The sequence below is a fragment of the Adelges cooleyi genome, unplaced genomic scaffold, assembly GCF_023614345.1.
Source record: "Adelges cooleyi isolate 19-005CV unplaced genomic scaffold, UGA_ACOO_1.1 ACOO_flye_CR_arks_rails_tigmint_CR_PRNA_651, whole genome shotgun sequence".
Taxonomy (NCBI): Eukaryota; Metazoa; Arthropoda; class Insecta; order Hemiptera; family Adelgidae; genus Adelges; species Adelges cooleyi.
The window spans coordinates 9,573,476-9,595,000 of NW_026096352.1; the positions used below are offsets into that span (position 1 = coordinate 9,573,476).

The window sequence follows — 21,525 nt, forward strand, 5'->3', positions numbered from 1 at the left end:
TGCACCCCCCCGTCGCGGGAGCAACTCCAGGCTGGGACAAGTAGTAAACCCATTAGGAGTGTATAGGACATGTGCCCTACTTATAAGTTTAGTTTTGCCTCAGTCATGGTTGCTAATTTGCTTGACTAGCGAGCAAGTCTGGGGCTGAAGATTGATGATTGGCAGAAAACGCGCATTCGTCTAATAGTTAAATTTTATTGTGGATTGGGTTTTTTATAATGATTTTTGCCCTTAGTGTTACATATTTCCCTCTTTTTTTTGCCCCCCCCCCCCCATCTCTATCGTCCCAGTGTATATCGATCTATTCTCTCTCATTTTACTTGGGTTTTGGGAAAACTTCCAAACTATCTCTTACATATGTTCATGTATACTCATTCGGCATCCCTTATTCTATCTGTGGTAATTTTATTAACTTTTATTTTGTCTCATTTGCCGTTTGGTCTGTTATTTGATTCACTCTATAGAAGTTAAACGGATAATTTATATCATTAGGTTTGGAAACCCTGTTTTATGGGTTGTTTTTAAAATATGCCACACAATTACTTAGCTAGAAAAAAACACGAAAAAGTCATTTTAACGAAAGAACTATGTTTTCTAAAGCAAATATAGATTATTTATCTGTTATAATTTACCCTCTAAAATTATCATTTAAACTAAAACATTTAACTTTTATTGAAATATTAACTTTATTTTTAATTATTTTTACCACAAACAAGTATTTAAAGAAAACCCTACTGTAACATGTAATTCTGAGTTCTGACTACTCTTCATGTTATGATATGTACAAAAACTACTTTTTATTAGTCAAGTAAGCTAAGAACGAATCTAACTTGGTTAGGATTACTCTTATGTCGAAGTTTGACGACATCCCTACCACTTCATACAAGGCGACTTATTTTTTGCAACACAATTTATTTTTTCTTACTAGTATAGAAATAATAATAATAATATTAAAAATTAATTGTAATCACGTTTTTTTCAAAAATACCAAGAGGCGTGTTTTGATGTCGGTTGCACTGCTCTATCTTTATTACATAATAATTCGTGACAAAAACTAAAACACTGATTATTTATCCATGACATTGATCCTGGTGTCTGAAAGGGATAAGACATATTATACACTTCGTTATCGATGTTATTTTTGTATGCTGAAAGCTGTTTTTTTATTTTTTAAATTGTATAAATGTACAAGATCATGAAACAAGAAGTACAACCAAATTCAAATACTCAGTGATCATTGTTTTTCTAAAACTAATATAGATTTTAAATAGCCAAAGTATTTATTATTGTGTATTTTGTTAAATATATTACCCAATTATAATTATATTCTCCTTCAAAATTAATAAAAACTCCTTAAATGTAAAAACATTTTCCACTTAAAACTATGACATGCTATTACTTTTTTAAAAATAATGGAATAATAATCGTCCGCTCCCTATTGGAGCGGACGATTCTTTAGGTAACATACTGTCTGAATGCAGTAAAAAAAAAAATATATATATATATATATATCATTATCACTTCCTACTAGAAGGGGTAGAAAATGGTTTTTATTTTTTCTGTTTTTAGGTAAAGTTTTAGGACTTTATACAAATAATAAATATTTTTATAACATGTTTAGGATTTTTCTAAAAAAAAAAACTAGCACAGACCAAACTAAATACAGCATAAACAGGATAGAAAAAATTAGCGAAGTTGGGTCAAAGTAATTATAAAATCTGAATGTGATTTTATTACAATCAAATGCTTCAATACGAACTAGAAATAGTAAGAATCCAACACAGCTTAATTTAGCATATGACAGACGGTTCTATAAATAGGTACGTCTAGTGTCTCGTTTATAAACCAACATAATAAGAGGATAGTATAATGGAGTAGGACCACCATTAGAGGCCATCTGGTTAGGAAATATAAATACTATTTTCAGAAAATAAGGCAATTACAATAAACCAAGTATTGTCAAAACCAGCACAGTAAGAAATAACTAAAGTGGGGTCCAGTATCCAAGTAATTACAGAAAAAATAAAAAACCAAGGAATGTTTGAAAATTGGGTTTGGGGCAATTAGTGAATAGAGGCTTGCCTATTGCCTAATAAATATTTCTATACAAATTTCGACTAAATCCGATAGTTTTTCGCTAAATTATAGCACATCATATTTAAAGATTGAAAACCCGGTCACACAAGACAGCTGGCAGTACCATAACAATAGTTTCTTTCACAATTTTGTAAGTTATAAGACAACTGGCTAGTACAATAAAGCTAACAAAGTAAAATATAATAAACTAAAATAAAAGTAGTCAGTAGATACAAGTTTCTAAAAAAATCCATTGAAGTAAACGCTTTTATAAAAATCTATGGTTTAGACTGTACATGGAGTCAACTGTGCTTGGTTTGGACTGTCTTTTTTTTTACGTTAACATTATATTATTTTATATTATAGAAAAAAGAATACATTTTATAAAGCTTGAGTTCATAATTTATTCGTAGCTTTACAAACCTACATTACAGTATTCTCAATATAATCAACCTTACATATTAAACATGTTTTATTATAACTTCTTTTGATCTTGCAAACAAGTACGATACATAACATTATAGGTAAGTGTTATAAAAATTATACTACTTTTATTAATTTATTGGTTAAGATTAATATATCCATTATGCTGTATTATTTGTTTGTGAAATAGAACATATCGTTAAAATATATTATTAGCTCCGCATCGATGCTAAAAACCCACGTGTCATCTATAATCCCATCTAGATAATTATAAAATAGTCATTGCTCAACACTGCTTATTAGGTTAGTATGACATGCAGTTTGTAAGAAGTTATAGTGGAAATCCACATATGTCAATCGCAAAAAAAACTATTTTTTTTTTAAATTGTTTTATCAAATAAAAAATATTACAGCACGAAAATTATTTAAATAATCATTTTGAATAACTATATAAATAGAGGAGAAGAAAATTATTAGAAAATATTATTCTTTATTGTTTATTGGAAATAATTTAATAGAAAACTATTACTTATTTTTAATTTTAAAATCGTCTAATGCATAACAAAGGTTTTATTTCCTTCAGCGGACACTATCAAAAAAAAAATAAAAATACATTAGTTGCTTATATATACCTTTTTTGGAAAGTTTTGGTGTTTTTACTAAAACATTTCAAACACGGCAACAAAAGCATAATTTTCTAATTAATTTTTTCGTTTACCTACTATAAAATATAATACTATGAAACAACTGGAGAAGTGAAAGTCAGCACTATGCTGAATTTCGATGCTTTCCTTACAATATAAAGTTTAAATATGTTTTGCAGGTAAAAATAAAGCTACGTATTGATACAGACGGCGTTAATTAAATAAAAAAACATCAATTTGACAGAATCAGAATAATTTTAAGTACTTTGATGTATTTATGGTTTATGGCGTAAGTCTCAATCAACATGATGTAAATAATATTTAATAAAAAAAAATTGACATTGTTGAAAACAAGTTTAGGATTTATATTGTTATATGTTTTATTAAATTTGTTATATTATTATTTATTGTATAAATCTATCAAAAACAAAAATAATAATATTGTAGAACGATAATTTTTCAGTGACATTCAGATGTAAAATAAGAGTATACATTTATAATGAGTTCAGCATAGAAATTGTAATATTACAGAAATCAAAACCCGACCACTAGTAAATGGTTTGCGGTAATAGTTCAAATATATATTTTATACCATAGTCGATAATACTAACTTTGCTTATACACATTCGCAATAATTATATTAAGACACATAATATTAATTGACTGAGATTCGTCTTTTACTAAACAAAAATTACAAAACCTAAAAATTAAAATTATTTATATTCAAATTTCGGTATACATTTCTTTTTTTTAAAAAATGATAACCTAAAGAATTATAGTTGGTGTAAGTTTTTATATTAATAGAGTTATTATTAACGAGCAAAAATTGTTATTATTTACAATATGTACTGGAATAGAGTCTCGAGTATACTGTATAATATAATCTTGAACAATAAATGCAAAACAGTAATGTATCCTTATCAACAATTGGTTGTGTTCACTGTGGTAGCCGGTAGGTATATTAAATATTATGGTATATTTAATATACCTACCTACCCACCTGAAAATATTGGTAAGCTCGAATATTTTTACTTTATATAAGCTACAAACGTAATCAGCCGTCACTTTTTAACATACAGCAAAAAAAAAAATTAGCCTATTAATTAATATTTTGATGTTTTTTTTCAAAATCAATTTTTATTTTTAATTGTATTACATACCAAGAAACAGTATATTATAAAAATGGACATGAGCTCCGCTGCACGGAAGTACATAGGAACATGGATACATATCCATGTACTACATGTACTACATGGGACTCTGGTACTTTCTAATAGAGAATGTTTTATCTCTAATCTCTTACCTCAACTCCAGCATCCAGCTGGACCATCTCAGCATCTTAACTCTAATCTCTTATCTTTATTCCTTTATCTCTTTTTTTATCTTTTATATCTTATCTCTAATCTTATGTATATACTCGGTAACGTTCAGCGTTATTCACGTTTTATTTTAGTTTTTTCCTATTAAAATATTTAACAATTAAACATTCCTACATTACGCCTTGACCCCCGGCACTTCCGCATTCGAGAAACTGTAATTATAATTAATGTGGTGTGAAAGTAAGAAAACAATTTTTTTGTTAACAATGACTGTACGATTCCAATGGTTTGAATTAATTCCAATAGATATTTGTTATTACTTGTTAACATTGCAAAAAGCATTGCGGCCGCTTTTCTAAGAATAATTGTATTAAGCAAAATCTTGGAGGCGGCTGAATCAAACGCGCGATTCTCTGTTTCCAATGTTCGAAATGCTCCCACCAATGCTTCGTAAAAAATTAACACTTCGCCCACGATGCTGAAGCCAGCAAAAAGGAATGATATCTCCAACAAAACCCTAATAGTGAAATAGGGCCAAGTTCCAGACCCCCTCCCAAAAAAGTCAGCCTATCAAAGTAGTGATATCTACATTGTGGACAAGTCTGCTAGTTTCTGAATGCGGCATAAAACAGACAATGTACAGCCATTTTTTTGGGAGGGGATCTGAACCTTTTTTCTTTTCTTCTGAGTTATCTCCTTCCTATCACCCATGTAACTCATAAGTGAGTACATTTGATAATGATGTTTTATGCTTCATTCAGAAACTGGCCAAGTGTTAAACAATACAAATAAAAGAGCAGTGTTGCAGGTTGCTCATGAAAGTAGGAGTGAAGTGAGATTATGAATTTAAGAAAAAGCAGACTTGGCCACAATGTAGATGTCACTACTTTGATAGGCTGACATTTTTGGGAGAGGGTCTAGCCTTTTTTCACTGTTAGGTTTTTGTTGGAGATAGAGTTACTTCAGTTTAGCGATTAAGTATTAACTTTAAGTTTAAACAGATTTTTTTACATACGTTTTAGGTATATTTTATACCTATCTTCAGACTAATCAATTTGTTAATCAACTATTGTTGAATTAGAATAGGAAGTCTATATGTTTTATACAACAGGGTACTCGCCACTTAACACAAATTATACCAATTATTTCCAATTATAATATTTAATAATATGTATCACTAATCAAATATTTAGGATACACTAAAGTTCAAAGATTAATAGTACAAGGTACAACAATATAACATGTGAGTTACACTTATGACTTACCTCTGTCTTTAATTCTAAATGATGGCCTACATACACTATGTAAATATTTGCTAAAATAATTATTTAAATCTAAGACAATAATACCTATATCAAGGATCTAGATTAAGTTTCGTTCAAAAATCAAATTTTACTCGCTAACTAAATAAATGTTTTTTTTTCTAAAATCAGAATTGGACTAACTAAAACAAAAAGTTGTAGGTACACACAATTTTTTTAATATGTAAAACATTTGTTAACACACATTTTAAACGATTCTGAAAATTCCTCAAATTTACATTTTTTACTTTTATTACAATTTACATTTTTGATTTAATAGCGTTTAATAAAAAAAAAAATATTTTGCTCTTATATAATTTTTCATAGAAAAGCGGCACTTGCTATTTTTTTTATACTTAAAACGATCGAACGAATTCTCCAAAGAAGAATAACACGGGTATACGGTATACAGACTGAATTAAATAATGATATTATTACGATTATTAAAATATTCTGTACTTGATGACCGATAAATAAAATAAAATACAATACAGTTACGAAAACATTATTTTTGATAAGTACTTACAGTCAATTACAAACAAATTACTTATAACCATATTTTAACACTGAAAGAGACCATTTGTTTCGACGGCGCGAGAATCTAATCAAGCAATATTCAAGCGCGTCACATCATGCATTTAGAACTAGACTCCCTAAAGCGGCATTAATTTTGAAAAAAATTACAACTTTCAGATTATTCCTATTAGTTACACTATAAGATCTACATTTGTGCCAAATTTCACGTTTCTACCTATACGGGAAGTGTTTTATAATTTTGATGATGAGTGAGTAAGTCAGTCAGGGAGTCATAACAAAAATGAAAATTTTGAAATTCTCCCCTTTTGAACAGGCTTACTATTAAGGGCTCAAATTTGTACAGTATCCTAAGCTACTTGAGCTTAATCTATGTTTCAAATTTCAAAAGCTTAACTTAAGAGGAAACAAAGATATGTGGGTTAGAAAAACTGGGTGAATTGGTTCGTGTAAAGATACACTGGCATTGCTAGAACTAGGCCTGGCGCACTGCCATGCGCTCAGATAAGATTACAATTTAATCATAATACATTTTAATTAAACTTACACCTAGTAATCGTTTTATTTCTTCTTTTGTCTATTTGTATCAGTTATTATTTCTATCTATATACTTCTAGGTAATCACTATTATTATAATATGATTTGTAAAAACCAATATGAACTTTATGAAATAACTGTGAGAATAGTTTCAATGTTAATCACTTAATTATGTGAATATCGATAAGCGTTATTACGAAAAAATACAAAACAACAAATATTTGAATGAAGGCCTTTAAGTTTTTAATACACAATCATTATAATAGTAGGTAGGTTGTAAATTAGGCGATATAGTCTAAAGTCTTTATAATGTTATTTAATTGTCTTTACATATCCCATAAAGTGTCTTAAGTGTATTTTAACAATGAAATAAATACTTATCATTTTATTATCTAGTAAATAGCTAATGTTTTTTTCTACAAGTCAAATATAAAAAAGCCATTTGAATAAGTTAAGTATTAATAAAGTTAATTTGAAAATACTATTTTAATGACACAAAGTCGATACATAAGTGTAGTTTTATAACAAAAAACTAAATTTGGGATACTAGAAATATTTACCTTGAGTGTTAGGTACATAAATCAACATTTTTATTTTAAGAAATAATCCACCACTATTTAAATTGGTTGTGACATTTCACAGTTTTAACAAAATAGTTTCAACTTCAGTACGTATACAATTTTCTAAATAAAGGTTTTTGAAAAATTTGGTAATAAAAATTTCAGCTAATTATACAACATAATTTTTATGACTAAAACTGTTTTAAACTAAAACTGACTTCAACCAACAATTATGCTTTGGGAATTTTAATCTGCATAGTTCTGCATGTTGTATACATTTTACGCTACTGACATTAGGATAAAATAAAAACTAAATTTAATTAGTAGTAAGTAGTAACTACTTTCGGGATATTAGCTGAAATTAAGGAAATATAATGGATAATAGTGGTAGATGACAATGTACAACTATGTAATAGTGGACCTTTTAAAAATGAATTACTACCATATAATTAAAAATGCATTTATTACTACAAGGTTTAGCCGTTAGTTATTAACGTGACACATATATTAGGAAATAATTAGATCTATTCGCGTCACGTACAACTACAAATAATCATTTTACTGTATACTACTAAAAGTACTTTACTTATGAATTTGTTCTTCAGGCCATATATTTAAAGAAAATTAGCTAATGTATACAAAATAATTAATCACAATTGCATAATCAGGTGGAAATGTATTAACTTGAGACGTTAGTAAAGACAGACAACACATTTATCAATTACTTTTAGATAAGTATGAATCTAAGAATAAACACACATGTATGTTTCCACAAATATCGCGGTTCACAATAGAAAATACTTTAAATAATCCTTAAACTTGATCATTTCTATATCAAAGCATCTGACATATTTTCGCTCGTATTTAATTTGTTTAATTTGCTATGCTGTTTTGAAATAATATCTATACACAGGGTGTCCAACAAAAATAAGACAAATTAAATAACTCTTGTTATATTGAATATTTGTTGTTTTTTTTAGATAATTTATACTCATTTGAGCTATTTGAGGCACACTTAACTATTTTACTTTTTAAAATTATTTTTTTTGTTACATTTTTTTTCAAGATAGCCATTTTATTCAGAATAATTTTCAAAAAAGAATTGGTGAAAAACTATTCTGAACGAATGGCTATCTTGAAAAAAAAATGTAACAAAAAAAATTATTTAAAAAAGTAAAATAGTTAAGTGCAATAAAAAACTAGGTGCTTATATCGCAAATATGTCAAAATTAATTTTAAAAAAAAATCTTAAAAATATTCATTAGAACAAGTTATTTCATTTATCTTAATTTTGTGGGACTGGGACAGCTTGTATACATTTCATCGATCTGAAATCGTTTACCAATAGTACTTAAACATTTTATTGAGCAATACATTTTTTAAATCCGTTGTCAAACGTATTAACTGTAGTAAACCCGAGAATATGTAGTAAAAATTTTACCATCTAAACATATCCATACTGAAATTATTTTCTAAGGAGTGATTTTATCTGTTAAGAGGACGCCACACCATCCATTTTTAAGGAGTAAAGTATAGGCAATTTTTACAAAATCTTAACTTAAAGGTTAAACTGTGACGTGTAACTAAGAGTTCAGTAGGTAGGACTCTTTTTTAGTAGTTAAATTATTTTTCGGACTATCACAGCATCCTTGACAGCGATTTAAAAAAAAAATTCTTGAATTGAGTTTTACGCGGATTAATTTTTCTCAGGCTTCATATTATAAAGTTAAAGAAAGAAATTCATACATGTTATTTATGACAAAAGTATCTGTGTTTCATCATCCGTATTATTTCGATATACCTAATACAACCAACGCTATATCATTTTTTAAAAAAGTCAAAAAAGTCCTTTCTTAATTAATTAATTATTCATTAACTGGTTGAAATATTAAAAAAAAAAGCGATAGAAGAACACAGACAATGTTGCTGTCTATATTATGTCAAAATTTAGTTTCTTAGTTTTGATTACAGCCTTTTTAAAATTAATCCGCGCAAAGCAGGTTTTTTGAAGAAAATAACGGGTGTGTGGCGCCCTTAATGATAATTTTTAAATCTCTGTTTCCATATAGCATTAAAATTAAAAATAGTCTATTCATTAAAGGTAAACTACACATTTTAACACTTGTATATTTTTTATAAGATTATAATAGTTTTATATTTTTCTATCGTAACGTAAGAAAGATGTTTTTGCGGAGACTATTTGTCAAAATTTGAGACAAAAAAATATCGTTTCTATAGCATACACAAACTATAATTGTAAAGACACTATAACTTATTATTATTAAATTTTAAACCAGAAAATATAATTTAAACTATAGTTATTTTATCCGCAAGATAGAAAAACTATCTTAACATTTTTGTTTTTTTTAAACTGATTTACTTAAGTAACATTTTTATTGGTCAGAATTCATGTAATTTAGTGGGTAGAAATTTGAAAAGGTTTCTTCATAACCGTTTCAATAATATCAGATTTAGTAACAGGTATGACTCTAGCGAAAACCCCTTAATTAATGCAAAATAATTTTAAAAAAAAAAACTGTAAACAAAATCGCATATAAATCAACAACAAAACCAAAACGAATGAACTTAATTATTAAATAATAAACAATAGGAAGACTTTTGCTTATTACTGATATTATAATAGCTTAGGCTGTATATCGAATATCAACTTATTTGATTAATCAAAACATAAAATATTGATAATAGGTTTGTTTTATATTGCTTAGCATTTTGGTATTATTTAGGTTTTTAAACTTACAGTCTTGTGGTTTTTGGGTTAAAGGTTTTTAGTCCAAAACTAGTAGGTATAAAACTTAGTTCTTTATAACCAACCCCCCCATCCCCCTAAAAAAAGGGAATATTTTAAGTTTTATAATCCCATTTATGTAATTTTTGGACTTGATACCTTTTACCGAAACACCACAGTAAACTGCGAATAGTGACTAAATAAAATTAACATACTGTGACCGGGGAAGTTTTATGCGTAGTTCAACTGAATATAAAATTAATTAACTAAGGCTGTGTACTACAACTACAATTTATTAGAACCTGTTAAGGTGCTCCGTAAACAGATTTTAACAACGATATTAATAATTATGAGCCTTGGGTTTCCCCATCCAACTGACGTTATCAACTCTTTGAGTAATAACACATAATATATAACAGCATATTGCAAAAAAAAATTTGATGTCAAAATAGCATCCTCTTGAGCCTAAGTCGTTATAAGGATTTCCTCGTTTGTTTAATAATAAATATATGTTACACAATATTTATATATTACATCTACTGCGTATATTATAGTACTGATATATTTATTTAAAATAATGTAACGGGGTTTTGTCTAAGTAGAAAAATATTATAATTGGTAACTAAAAAAACAAGTAAACAGAGAGATACGATATAAGAATAAACATAACAAAATAAAGGATCCTCGTTGGCCAATATCATCAAAGGATTAATATGCATCTTCCATGGTTGCGTTTCAATATTTGATGTAATTGTGTACCTATAATAGTATCGTTCGTAAATATTAGTGTTCTACTATCTATAGGATCTATTATGAATTGTATTATAAATATAAACATGAGCAATATAATCGATTGTACTAAAAATGTGATTGAAATAAGCAGTTATAAAACACTAAACATTTTAATTATCCATTGTATTTTCTTACTAATTCTACTGCGGTCTCGAAATTCCAAGATCAACTCTCACATAAAAATATTTTAAAAAATAATGTTGATGTATTAACTTTTTTCGCAATAACAACTTTAATAAATTTTCTAATGACAGCTAATCTAATAGATTACATATTTTTTCGAGATTTCTTTTTCGTAAAATTTAGAAATATCAAAAACCAATACACGTTAATAACAGGCGTTTTATCATGGAACAAAAAATCGACACAAAATAACGATCGAAATTAGAGGTATAAAATGAAGTCAATGGTAATGAAAATGTATTATTTTTGAAAGTTAGTACATAGATAATAAAATTACACAGTGATTACTTAAGATTAAACAGTGGCCATGTAAAAGCGTGTGAAATTTGTAAAACAATAGCGACGATAGAAGTACGTGTACAAATGTAAGTATACATTTTGTATGTTTACGAAAAACAAAACTGCATTTGCTAGAATGAAATTTGTAGTATTGAAGTTGAATATCAAAGAAAATAACGAGATACTCAAAAAAAATTAATGTGAACTGGACATATATTATGACGTTGCTAATAGCTTATAGAAAGACAAGGCGTGCAATTTCACTAAAACATCTTGCTTAAAAGCGTGTATGCTTAATTAACGAAAATCCTAAGTCCCAGCTCTATACAGCTTAAATAATGGAACACACACACAATTTTGGGGTTGTACTATCAAAACTAAGAGTGCTAAGCTTACCCCAACGTCTATGTGAAAGACAACAATGCCAAAAAGGAGATAAATTATAGTTTACAATTTCATTACATGATAGTCATATATATACAATAAATGTTTATAGATAATTTAAGTTTAATTTAAAGCAATTTGTTCAATTATATCAACAAATACTCATAAAATGTAAACAATTTATAAACTTATTGTTATTTATAAGGTGCGTTACGTAAGCAATACGTGCAGCCGTGCATGAATAGCTGCCTATTTGAGTTTATTTTCAGGGACTAATAATTGATTGTGGCATATTATTATTATTATTTTGTGCTATTTTATAGCTGGGGATTTTTTTTTTATAAAATTGTTTTTGGCTCAACTATTAGTCGATTCACACTCATTTGTGAGTTGTAATCATCACTTTTTGGTTCATTAGAATTGACCGATTAAATTAAAAATATTTTAAGTTAACTTGGCTATACGTTTGAATAAAAATACAAGTTTCCGTAAAATAACATTGTTTTAATTATTATGAACATTATTATATTGTAATATGATTCGCCCTTTATAAAAAAAAAGAAAAAGCCTATACAAGTTTGCCTCATATAACATATAGTTCTGACAAGACATTAGCTCTACGATACTTTTGACTTATGGTGTATTTTTATTTTTATAGGCTTGGTGTACAATAACCATCTATAATAATTGTTGTTAATGGTAAAAAATACAAATAAAAAAATAGGCCGTTACAACAGAAAATATCCAACAACCAAATATACTCATGTATTTCCGGTATAAACGGATATCGTGCTCTGAAATTCTGTTAATCAAATTCCAATTGACTTAAGTTATACAATACAACCCACTTTTAGCATTGGCCATTGAATAAACGTATTAGTCATAGTGCGCAAGTATATATTTTTTTTCTAGTGTAGGCGACGAATCTACAAATACAACACCACATACTGTATTGATAATAACACACAATTAATATTAATTTATAAATGATATGATGTTTAAAATAACACTAAAGTTAGCTGATAAAGCTCTCAGAAACATCCTAAAATATTTTTTCATTTCATTTAATTTCACGAAATCAGTAAACCTAACTTAATTTAAAACCTAACCTAACCTAATTTAATGATATATAATATTGCAAGTTTCATTTATTGGCACTGGATTTAAGTTTTCAAAATTAAATTAAATGTTGCGTTTACCTATAGCGTATGGAAACTTTAAAAAAATCTGTAGTGGAACGCTTAAAAGAAACTAAAAAAATAATTATAAACACAATATTTGCAATAAAAAAAAATACAATACAATAAATGTAAAGCCAAACTGTACGTCTAAAATATTATATTCGTTAATTAAAAGAAAAGTCTCAAGCCCATTTCGTTGTTTACCTAGTTATTTCTTTGTAAAACCATTCGATTTAAATCTATAGATGGTAAAAATTATTAAGTACATTTTATAAGAATTACTGTAGAAGCAATGCTGTGTTTATAGTTACTTTAAGACAATGAGGTTATTGCGTATTCCTTTAAGCATTCGACTACAGATTTTTTAAATGTTTGCATACGCTATAAGGAAACACAACATCTTCATCTATTTGAATTTTGAGAAATTAAATCAAGTGCCATAGTCAAGGGGTTCCAGAAGGTAGATATGTAGGCAAACACGTAATTATTGTTGACTGTCTTAAGAAATATACTATTCTAATTAGGACTTATACCATAATATATTTTATAACGCCCTCTAAAATCAATGTCTGGCTAAATTACTGCTTAAATAAAAAACTACCATAGAAATGATAGATAATCATAGATATAAATGTGTACCATAATAATAATTTATAGATATTTTTTTTTCATTTGACAAATCAAAAAATACAGAAGTTTTTAAATTTGTTTAAGGAACGTTATATCGTGTTAAAATTGTTCGTTTACAATTATACATATATTTTTCAATTTTGGTAACGAAGACAAAAAATATTTCAACTTTTGCGTTATACAATTGTATATTATATGAAATTATCTGTCTAGCGTTTAAAAAGTTGTCGACACTGAAAACAAAAATTTCGTAAAATAATTTTGGTATAATATAAAATTTAATGCCCATAATACAAAAATCGAGTCTAATAAATAACAACTGCTATTATTGTAAAAATTCAAGTAAATTAATTATAAAACCTTTTACTTTTTCCCGCTTTTCTAGTTACATTAATAATAATACCTAATTTTTAGTAATTGTATACAATTTCAAATAATCAATGTTTAAATAGTAACAATGGGATTTATTTATTTTAATTCCCATTTACATTAGTTAAATAATACCTAAAAGAAGTTAAACACATGGAACCACTATCTCTGATTTATTAAATTCCAACTACTAATAATAGCTATTATAATTAATACCTCCAGAACATTTATAAATAAAACGTTATTTATATTATAATAAAGAATATTTATACAATTATTGATTGTTCACTGGAATTTAGATAACAAAATGTACGCTGTAAATAATCTAGTGATACCCTTTTAAACAAGAACAATTAAAAATTCACAAAACTGATAGCTTGCAAATAAATCCATAGGAAAAAAATCAAAGGCATTTTATTAAAAATATTCAATCGTCAATCAAAATTCAAAAGTGAAATAAATTTGCCCCTTCCTATTAAAATTGAGTGAGTATTTTTACTATTCTAATTCATAATAATGTTTTAGATAGTGATCGTTTCAAACCCAAAATATATTCCTCCATCCCCAGCGTCCTGCAATGTACGAATTACTTACAATATTACTATTACTACTATTTTTTTTTTATTTGTTCTATTTCATAACCCTTATTATATCAATAATGTCTTGCATCTGAACAATATTTTTTAAACTAAAGCGTTGCGCTATTATTGCACGTAATTACGTTTAGAGCATATCTTGACAACACTAAAGCTATACATCTTAGCTACTTGGTAAATAATAACAACAAACGTGCATGCTAGAAGACAATTATGTATTTTTACATACCCGTCGGTAGGCTTTCCAAACAAATCATATTGACGAAAACCCGTCTTAGCTTCGAGTGTTGGAAATATGTTTGCTGTGTTTTTGTCTCACACGGCCATCAAACGATATCGTCTTGAGTAAAAAAAGCAAACAAACACCCACGAATAATGATTGTAATAAAGAAAACCGAATAACAATCGGATACTCGTTGACCGAAACGTGTGGGTCTGGTTGTTATGAAGTTAATTTTTTTCTCGTCTGTCCGTATGATCTGGAAACGGCCGCGATACTAGTAGCGTTTCGTTTCTGTAATAATTAAATATGTGCATTTATGTTGGTCATTTCCTGTACTAAATAGATATCAAATCGTACACGACCGAGCGTACCATACAAACTACCCATACCTACACTCGCTCAGTGTATAAACCGAAAACCCATTGGCGTTAATGTGTACGTTGTGCTTGTGTGTAATTGTGTGTATAATGTATATGTGTGCATATTATATTTTATATTGTGTTCGAAGCCGTTAAGTCTTCTCCTGTTGTACAATACACAGAGGGGACCTCCGACAAAATAACGCAATACTTACATAAGACGGGTGGTGTACACCGTGTTTAAAATAAACGTCTCGACGGTGATTAATACTACGATGGCGATCAGGATGAGATTGAAGTATGTACCTACGTACAACTGCACAAGGGCATAACGTCACAATAGCAGAGCCGGTGCTCACAAGGTGTTATTATCTATAGGCCGGATTCCGGAAGAACCCGTAAATAGTAGGCTGTAGTGTGCGATTATTATGCGTACAACATCTGCAAACAACAAAACAATTACTATTATATTTTAAAATGCATAGTAATTTGTATTTAATATCTACATATAATCAGTATACTGTATATTCCATATGACGTATGCCTTGTATGAACGTGCTCAAAGCGGCTCATAGACGTAATTTTTATCTTTAAAATTACATCTGAATTGCATACTTACGCCCTCGCCAACCGGACACACGTGCAAAACAAAATATCAACACACAAAATAGCTTGGAAGCTAGGCTGACTTATGTTTAAGTATTTAAACCCGCCAAATCCGCTACTTTCCTACCCAATCATCATTAACATATTATCTCATATCATGTGTACGTAGAATATCTCTGTGATAAAACAAACACTAGTATGTGTAGATACATCCAAAATAAAAAAAAAAACATATCATTTTAAAGCTAACATGCATAATATTATATAGTTCTCTATAAATGTATCTGAATTATTCTAGACTAAGACATCACTAACAGAATCTATGTGTATATAACCTTAAAAAATATTTAACAGTTCAACATTCATCACATACGATTTATAACACGGTTCTACAAAATTTAGGGTAGTGTTTGTCCAAAGGATGAAACCAACACTTTTCGTTAGATTTGTTCACGAGGGATCCAAAATTTTTGTAGCACGTCAAGTTCCTGAGAAAAAAATTGTTAGTCCGAAAAAACCACTAAAAAAATAATTATTCAACTGTGGGTTCAACAAATTTTAATTAATGTGTTTTATTGTTTTTAGTATTTTTAGGGGTTTATACAACAAAGGGATTATGTAATAATTTGTATGATGTATTTAATATTTCTGAGTGTTTATCGCTGTTAAACTTGATGGGAACAATTTTTTTTTTTTTGAAATAGTGGGGTGTTTCCGATTTTTTTTTCATGAAATTGACGTGCTACGATAAATTTGATCCCTCGTGAAAAATCTTTGTGAAAAAATAGTGTCAGTTTCATCTTTTGGACAAACCCCCCCCCCCCTAAATTTTGTTGAACCGTGTTATTAATGGTATGTGATAATGTTGAATTGCTACATATTTTTTAAGGTTATAACTGTGTAATTAATATTCAGGATTAATAAGTACACTCGTAAAGTATATAATTATTAATTGTTGTGTTATATTCTTTTTTATATATGATCAATAATTCGTGCTGTATACATATTATTCTTATCATATCTTTATAAATTTACTTAGATTTAATTGTTAAAATAAATGTATAATGAATATTTTTTTTTATAAAAAGAAATAGTAAGAATGTCACAGTTAAACACTATGTTCAATAAATTATTTAAATAGCTATCTAGTTGTCGACTAGTAGGTAGAGCGTATTACTAAAGCCAAAACAGTATTATGTAGGCACTTACATAAACTTACTAGTATTCAGTTTTTAATTAAATCCTCCTGTTAAATTTTTTTTTTTTTGAAAATTTGAATTTGTGCGATGACTAAAATTATATTAATACTAACAAAGTATTTATTTGTAAAAAAAAAATTTTAAATACACTCCTTCAGTTATATATTGCATATATTATATGCAATCAATTTATAAAAAAAAAATAGTTTTGCAAACTTTTGCTGAGTAACGTCCTGAAAACGAAGAGGTATAAAAATTAATCACATTCGTTTTATGTCCTATACAAATTATGAGTTAAGGAGCAATTAACATTTTTAAGGTGCAACATACCCAACTAGTTAAAAAACAATTTAAAAACGATTGGTCAACTTAAAATAATGTTTTTCCTGTTTTTAAAAATCGTAAAAAAAGAACCATAAAAACGTCATTCTTGTGTTTAATGGTAAAACCTAAACAGTGATAATTAAATTAAGAATTGGAAGTATTTTAGTAAAGAGTGATTTAACAAAAAGTATTGTTTATAGCAGTTTACTGCCATTTAGACTATTGATTACAATTTTATAATATCATATAAATAAATATGTTCATATAGGTACGATTGAAAGATTAAAAAAAATATAATTCAATGTGTCATTTTCTATTCAAGCTGGAAAACTAAAAATCTATTTTTTATACATAAACGTCGCTGTTCCTAAAAAAAAGGCTTTAAACAATTATAAAAAATATAAAAAAATGAATAGCTAATAAACAGTAAAAATTACCTATAAAACAAATAGGTAGTAGCTTATCTTCAAACGTTTTTTACTTAATCCGGTATTACAATTTGACTACCATGCTGAAACAAAAAAAGTCTCAACTTATTTTTCATATACTATAAATAATTTAATTATAATATCATACCTAAAAATGTTTATTTTTACTTTTTAAATACCAACTACACAATACATGGACAGTAATCAACTGTAAGGATTTTAAATAAATTAACCTAAGCCAAAAAATAAAATAGAGGTTTACAAAAAAACTATGATTAAACAATAAAACTTGTTTTCTTTTTATTTCCATACCTATATGTTAGTAGATAAGTAACTATAATTTAATTATGTTAAAACTTATCTCCTTTCCAGATACTTACATATTGGATGCCCATTTATTTTTATTGCGAAATGATGCGCAATAAATTATTTAATAATATTTTAGGAACGCATAATATTAATATCAGGCTCACCTATTCATATTAACAATTCAGCCGCCTTACCATAATATTATTACGTACTACGTGTATGAGTCACCGAAGCAATGTTGTGACAAAGTATTTTAAATGACCAAATTATGCGACAGAAAAAATACAAACGTTATCTCGTGAGCAATATTGACAGACGACAGAACACTGTCCCTGGCCTAGTGTCTGGTTTATAGGCCATTCCACGTAAAATCACCTAATGGATGTGCGACTATAGTTAAAACATTTTTAAAATTTTTGTCATACATTCTTTATAGGTCCTTAATGATAAAACAATTAAAACATTTTTTTTTTGAAGTTATCCAAAAACACCTCATGGTCCCGACTGTGTAATTTAACCAGACATGAAACCTACACATTTAAAATTCTTATTAAGTATACTTTAACCATATTTTGAAAAAAAATATTTTTTTTAACCCTGAGGAATTTTTTTTTTCATTTTTAAATTTTCCAAAAACTTTCATTGGGGGTCAATAAAAAACTAAAAATAAAAAAAATTTCTCAGGGTTAAAAAGTAAAAAAAATATTTTTCAAAATTTGGTCAAAGTACACTTAGTTATAATTTTAACTGTGTAGGTTTCATTTCTATATCACTATCGGCGGTTAAATTACAGAGTCAGTAACATTTTTTAACTATAGTCGCACACCCCTAAGGTGAGTACACGTGGAATGACCCTTATACGATTTTATAACATTTGTATAATATGTATATGTGTTATACTATAATATATTATTTTTATAAGTCATTATTTATTATACAACAATTTTGTATAATCAAATATATGATGTTTTTCTAAATACATAGTATTTTTCCTAAACGCTTTATTTGCAAAATATGTAATATTTAACTGCCGGTATTATGGCTTTTAATGGGAACACTTAAAGATTTAAGCAATAAATTATAATAATTACAATGTATGAAATTATTAAAAATAATTAATTTTGTAAAAATAAATGCATACCAAGTCACGCAATCAGTAATGTCTGTCAATTACATGGATGTAAACGGATCCCCGATCCGTTAAACACGAGTTAACATCAATACCTATTAAGAAACGCTTCAAGCAAAATGTTTGCCATACTATAGTAAATATTTAATAAAGACATTGTATTGTCCAATTAGTTTAAAGAGCCATACATTATAAATAATTGCTTTGGCTAAAATTAAATGGGGACAACATAGAATTTTATTGTTTTGTTAGGTGTTTGTCTACAAAAATTATTTATGTTTAAGAAATACAGTATTTTGTATACAGCTCTATTATGCGTGTGCACTGTGTAGGCGACATATCAAAAGTTATAATAAAATAGTTTCAATTTATGCAATCCTTAATAAGGTATGTTATTAATAAGACATGTCACGTGTGTAAATAGTCTAAAAGAGACTGTCTAAAATTATTCTGATTCATAAACAGTCTTCGTTGTGTTAATAATGAATATTCTGTATAATGTATGTGTGGAAAAAAAAACTATCACCCAAATTAAAACAGTTAATTAAAGTCAACATTACCTACACTCATTGTATTTTTATTACTTCTAAATTTATGAATTGTTAATAGATAAAATATAGTATTTTAAAAATAAACGGCTATGACGTCTGACGTATGTATTCGTAATTGCTGGCGATTGATTAATTTACATAACTTGGCATTATTAATAAAAATCTAGCAAGGAAAAAACAGGTTAGACATTATGTAAGTGGAGTCAAGGTATGTATAGCTATTAAATTTAAAGTGAGTTATTTACTGACAAATATAATTTTAGTCCCTTATTTTCAACTTAAAATTTATGCAGGACACTTTTATTTCAATATTTTGTACATAAAATAGATTTAGGTTAAGTATTTAAACATAACAATTGATAGCGCTCTGGAAAATTATACTTATATTTGATAATAACATAAGTAGGAACACAATTTTTTCAGAAAGAAACACGTAGCAATTTTTGATTATTTTCCGAGAAAACGAGTCTTAATTAAACGGATTGCCCCGTGTAAAAATTAAGAAGCCTTAGACCGAAAGAAGCATCTTCTTATTTTAACGGAACTGCGATTTTGCGCGAACGAGTGACAGCGTCCATTCGGAGTATTTTTTTTTTTATACATAAATATTCTGTACAAAATATTGTCTTGTTTACAATAAAACTGTTGGCTGATAATCGTTGAGACAATATATAAATATATATATATATACTTTGTTTACTGACCCGTTATAAAACCCAATAAACGTCAACACGTCAATAATTGATGAACTGTAGTAGCCGTCAGAACTCACTGAGAATCGTATTTGATGCGTTTAATTGATTTGATTTAGAAATGGTCAACAAAAATACTAAGTCGCGCCGAGTGGACGACGAGGTGTTCGAGGATTCTGACGCGACGGTATTGTATAGCGACGACGAATCATCCGTGGCGTCGGCCGCCGTCGGACGGCACCGCACCGCTAGCATGGCTTTTGATACCAGCGAACCGAGTGACGCCTGCAGGCGGCGCAAGCGCAGGTGCCGCCGCCGCCGCTCGAGGAGGAGCTGTCGGAGACGCCGCCGCAGCTGTATACCCCGCAGGAGGCGCAGGCGATCGTGCGCGAAAAAGTGCAGCGAGGACGATGAGTCTACCTCGACGGAAGGTTGGAGCGACGGCGAGGAGTCTGACGAGTTGGACTTGCCCAACGAAGCCGGACGTCGCTATCTCAGCCCTTCGGTTACGCCGATAGCTCGGCTGGGCATGGCCGCTAGTGACGCGAGCTCGCGCAGGTGCCGGCGCCGCAAACGTTCGTGCCGGCGTCGCAAACGATCGTGCCGTCGCCGCAAACGATCGTGCCGCCGCCGCCGTCGCCGCTGCAGCACGGGCGAAGAAGAGATGGATGACAATAACATGACTCTCGCGGACGGGCCGACGTTGAGACGTCGCAATCGTAGCCTCTCGACCGGCAAATTGCGTTTACCCCGCACCGCGCCGTCCACTTCCGCCGACAAGAGTGTGTAATCATGTGTTCGTTGTTCTAAGTGGTTGAAAATATTCCAAATTGTATAAATTACTTTTACTTTTTTAAACTTATGACATTTATATGTCTTTGGCTATGGCACACACACGGAAAATCGACACCGGTTATCATAACAAAAAATAACGGCTGATTTATCTGTTTAGATAAGAGAGATAAGAGAGATAAAAGATATGGTTTTTACTTTGGAACACGACATCGGTTATCATAACGAAAAAATCAGCTGATTTATCTGAGATAAGGGAAGGAGATAGTGGGTAAGAGATAGTGGGTGAGAGATAGGGATAAGAGATAAAGGTTGGGATTGTGGGTGGGAATAGGAGGGGGCATATGTTGTATTCACAA

General features: G+C 28.9%; 1 protein-coding gene across 1 annotated transcript in view; it reads right to left on the minus strand.

Annotated features, from left to right (window-relative positions):
* LOC126844173 (alpha-tocopherol transfer protein) overlaps positions 1–15,045 on the minus strand; it is a 31,441-nt gene extending 16,396 nt beyond the window's left edge. Inside the window, exon 1 of the mRNA XM_050582086.1 lies at positions 14,784–15,045. Within this exon, the coding sequence (XP_050438043.1) occupies positions 14,784–14,811 (28 nt within the window). The 5' untranslated portion in view covers positions 14,812–15,045. The remainder of the gene's footprint in view (positions 1–14,783) is intronic.
* Between the last annotated feature and the right edge of the window lie 6,480 nt (positions 15,046–21,525).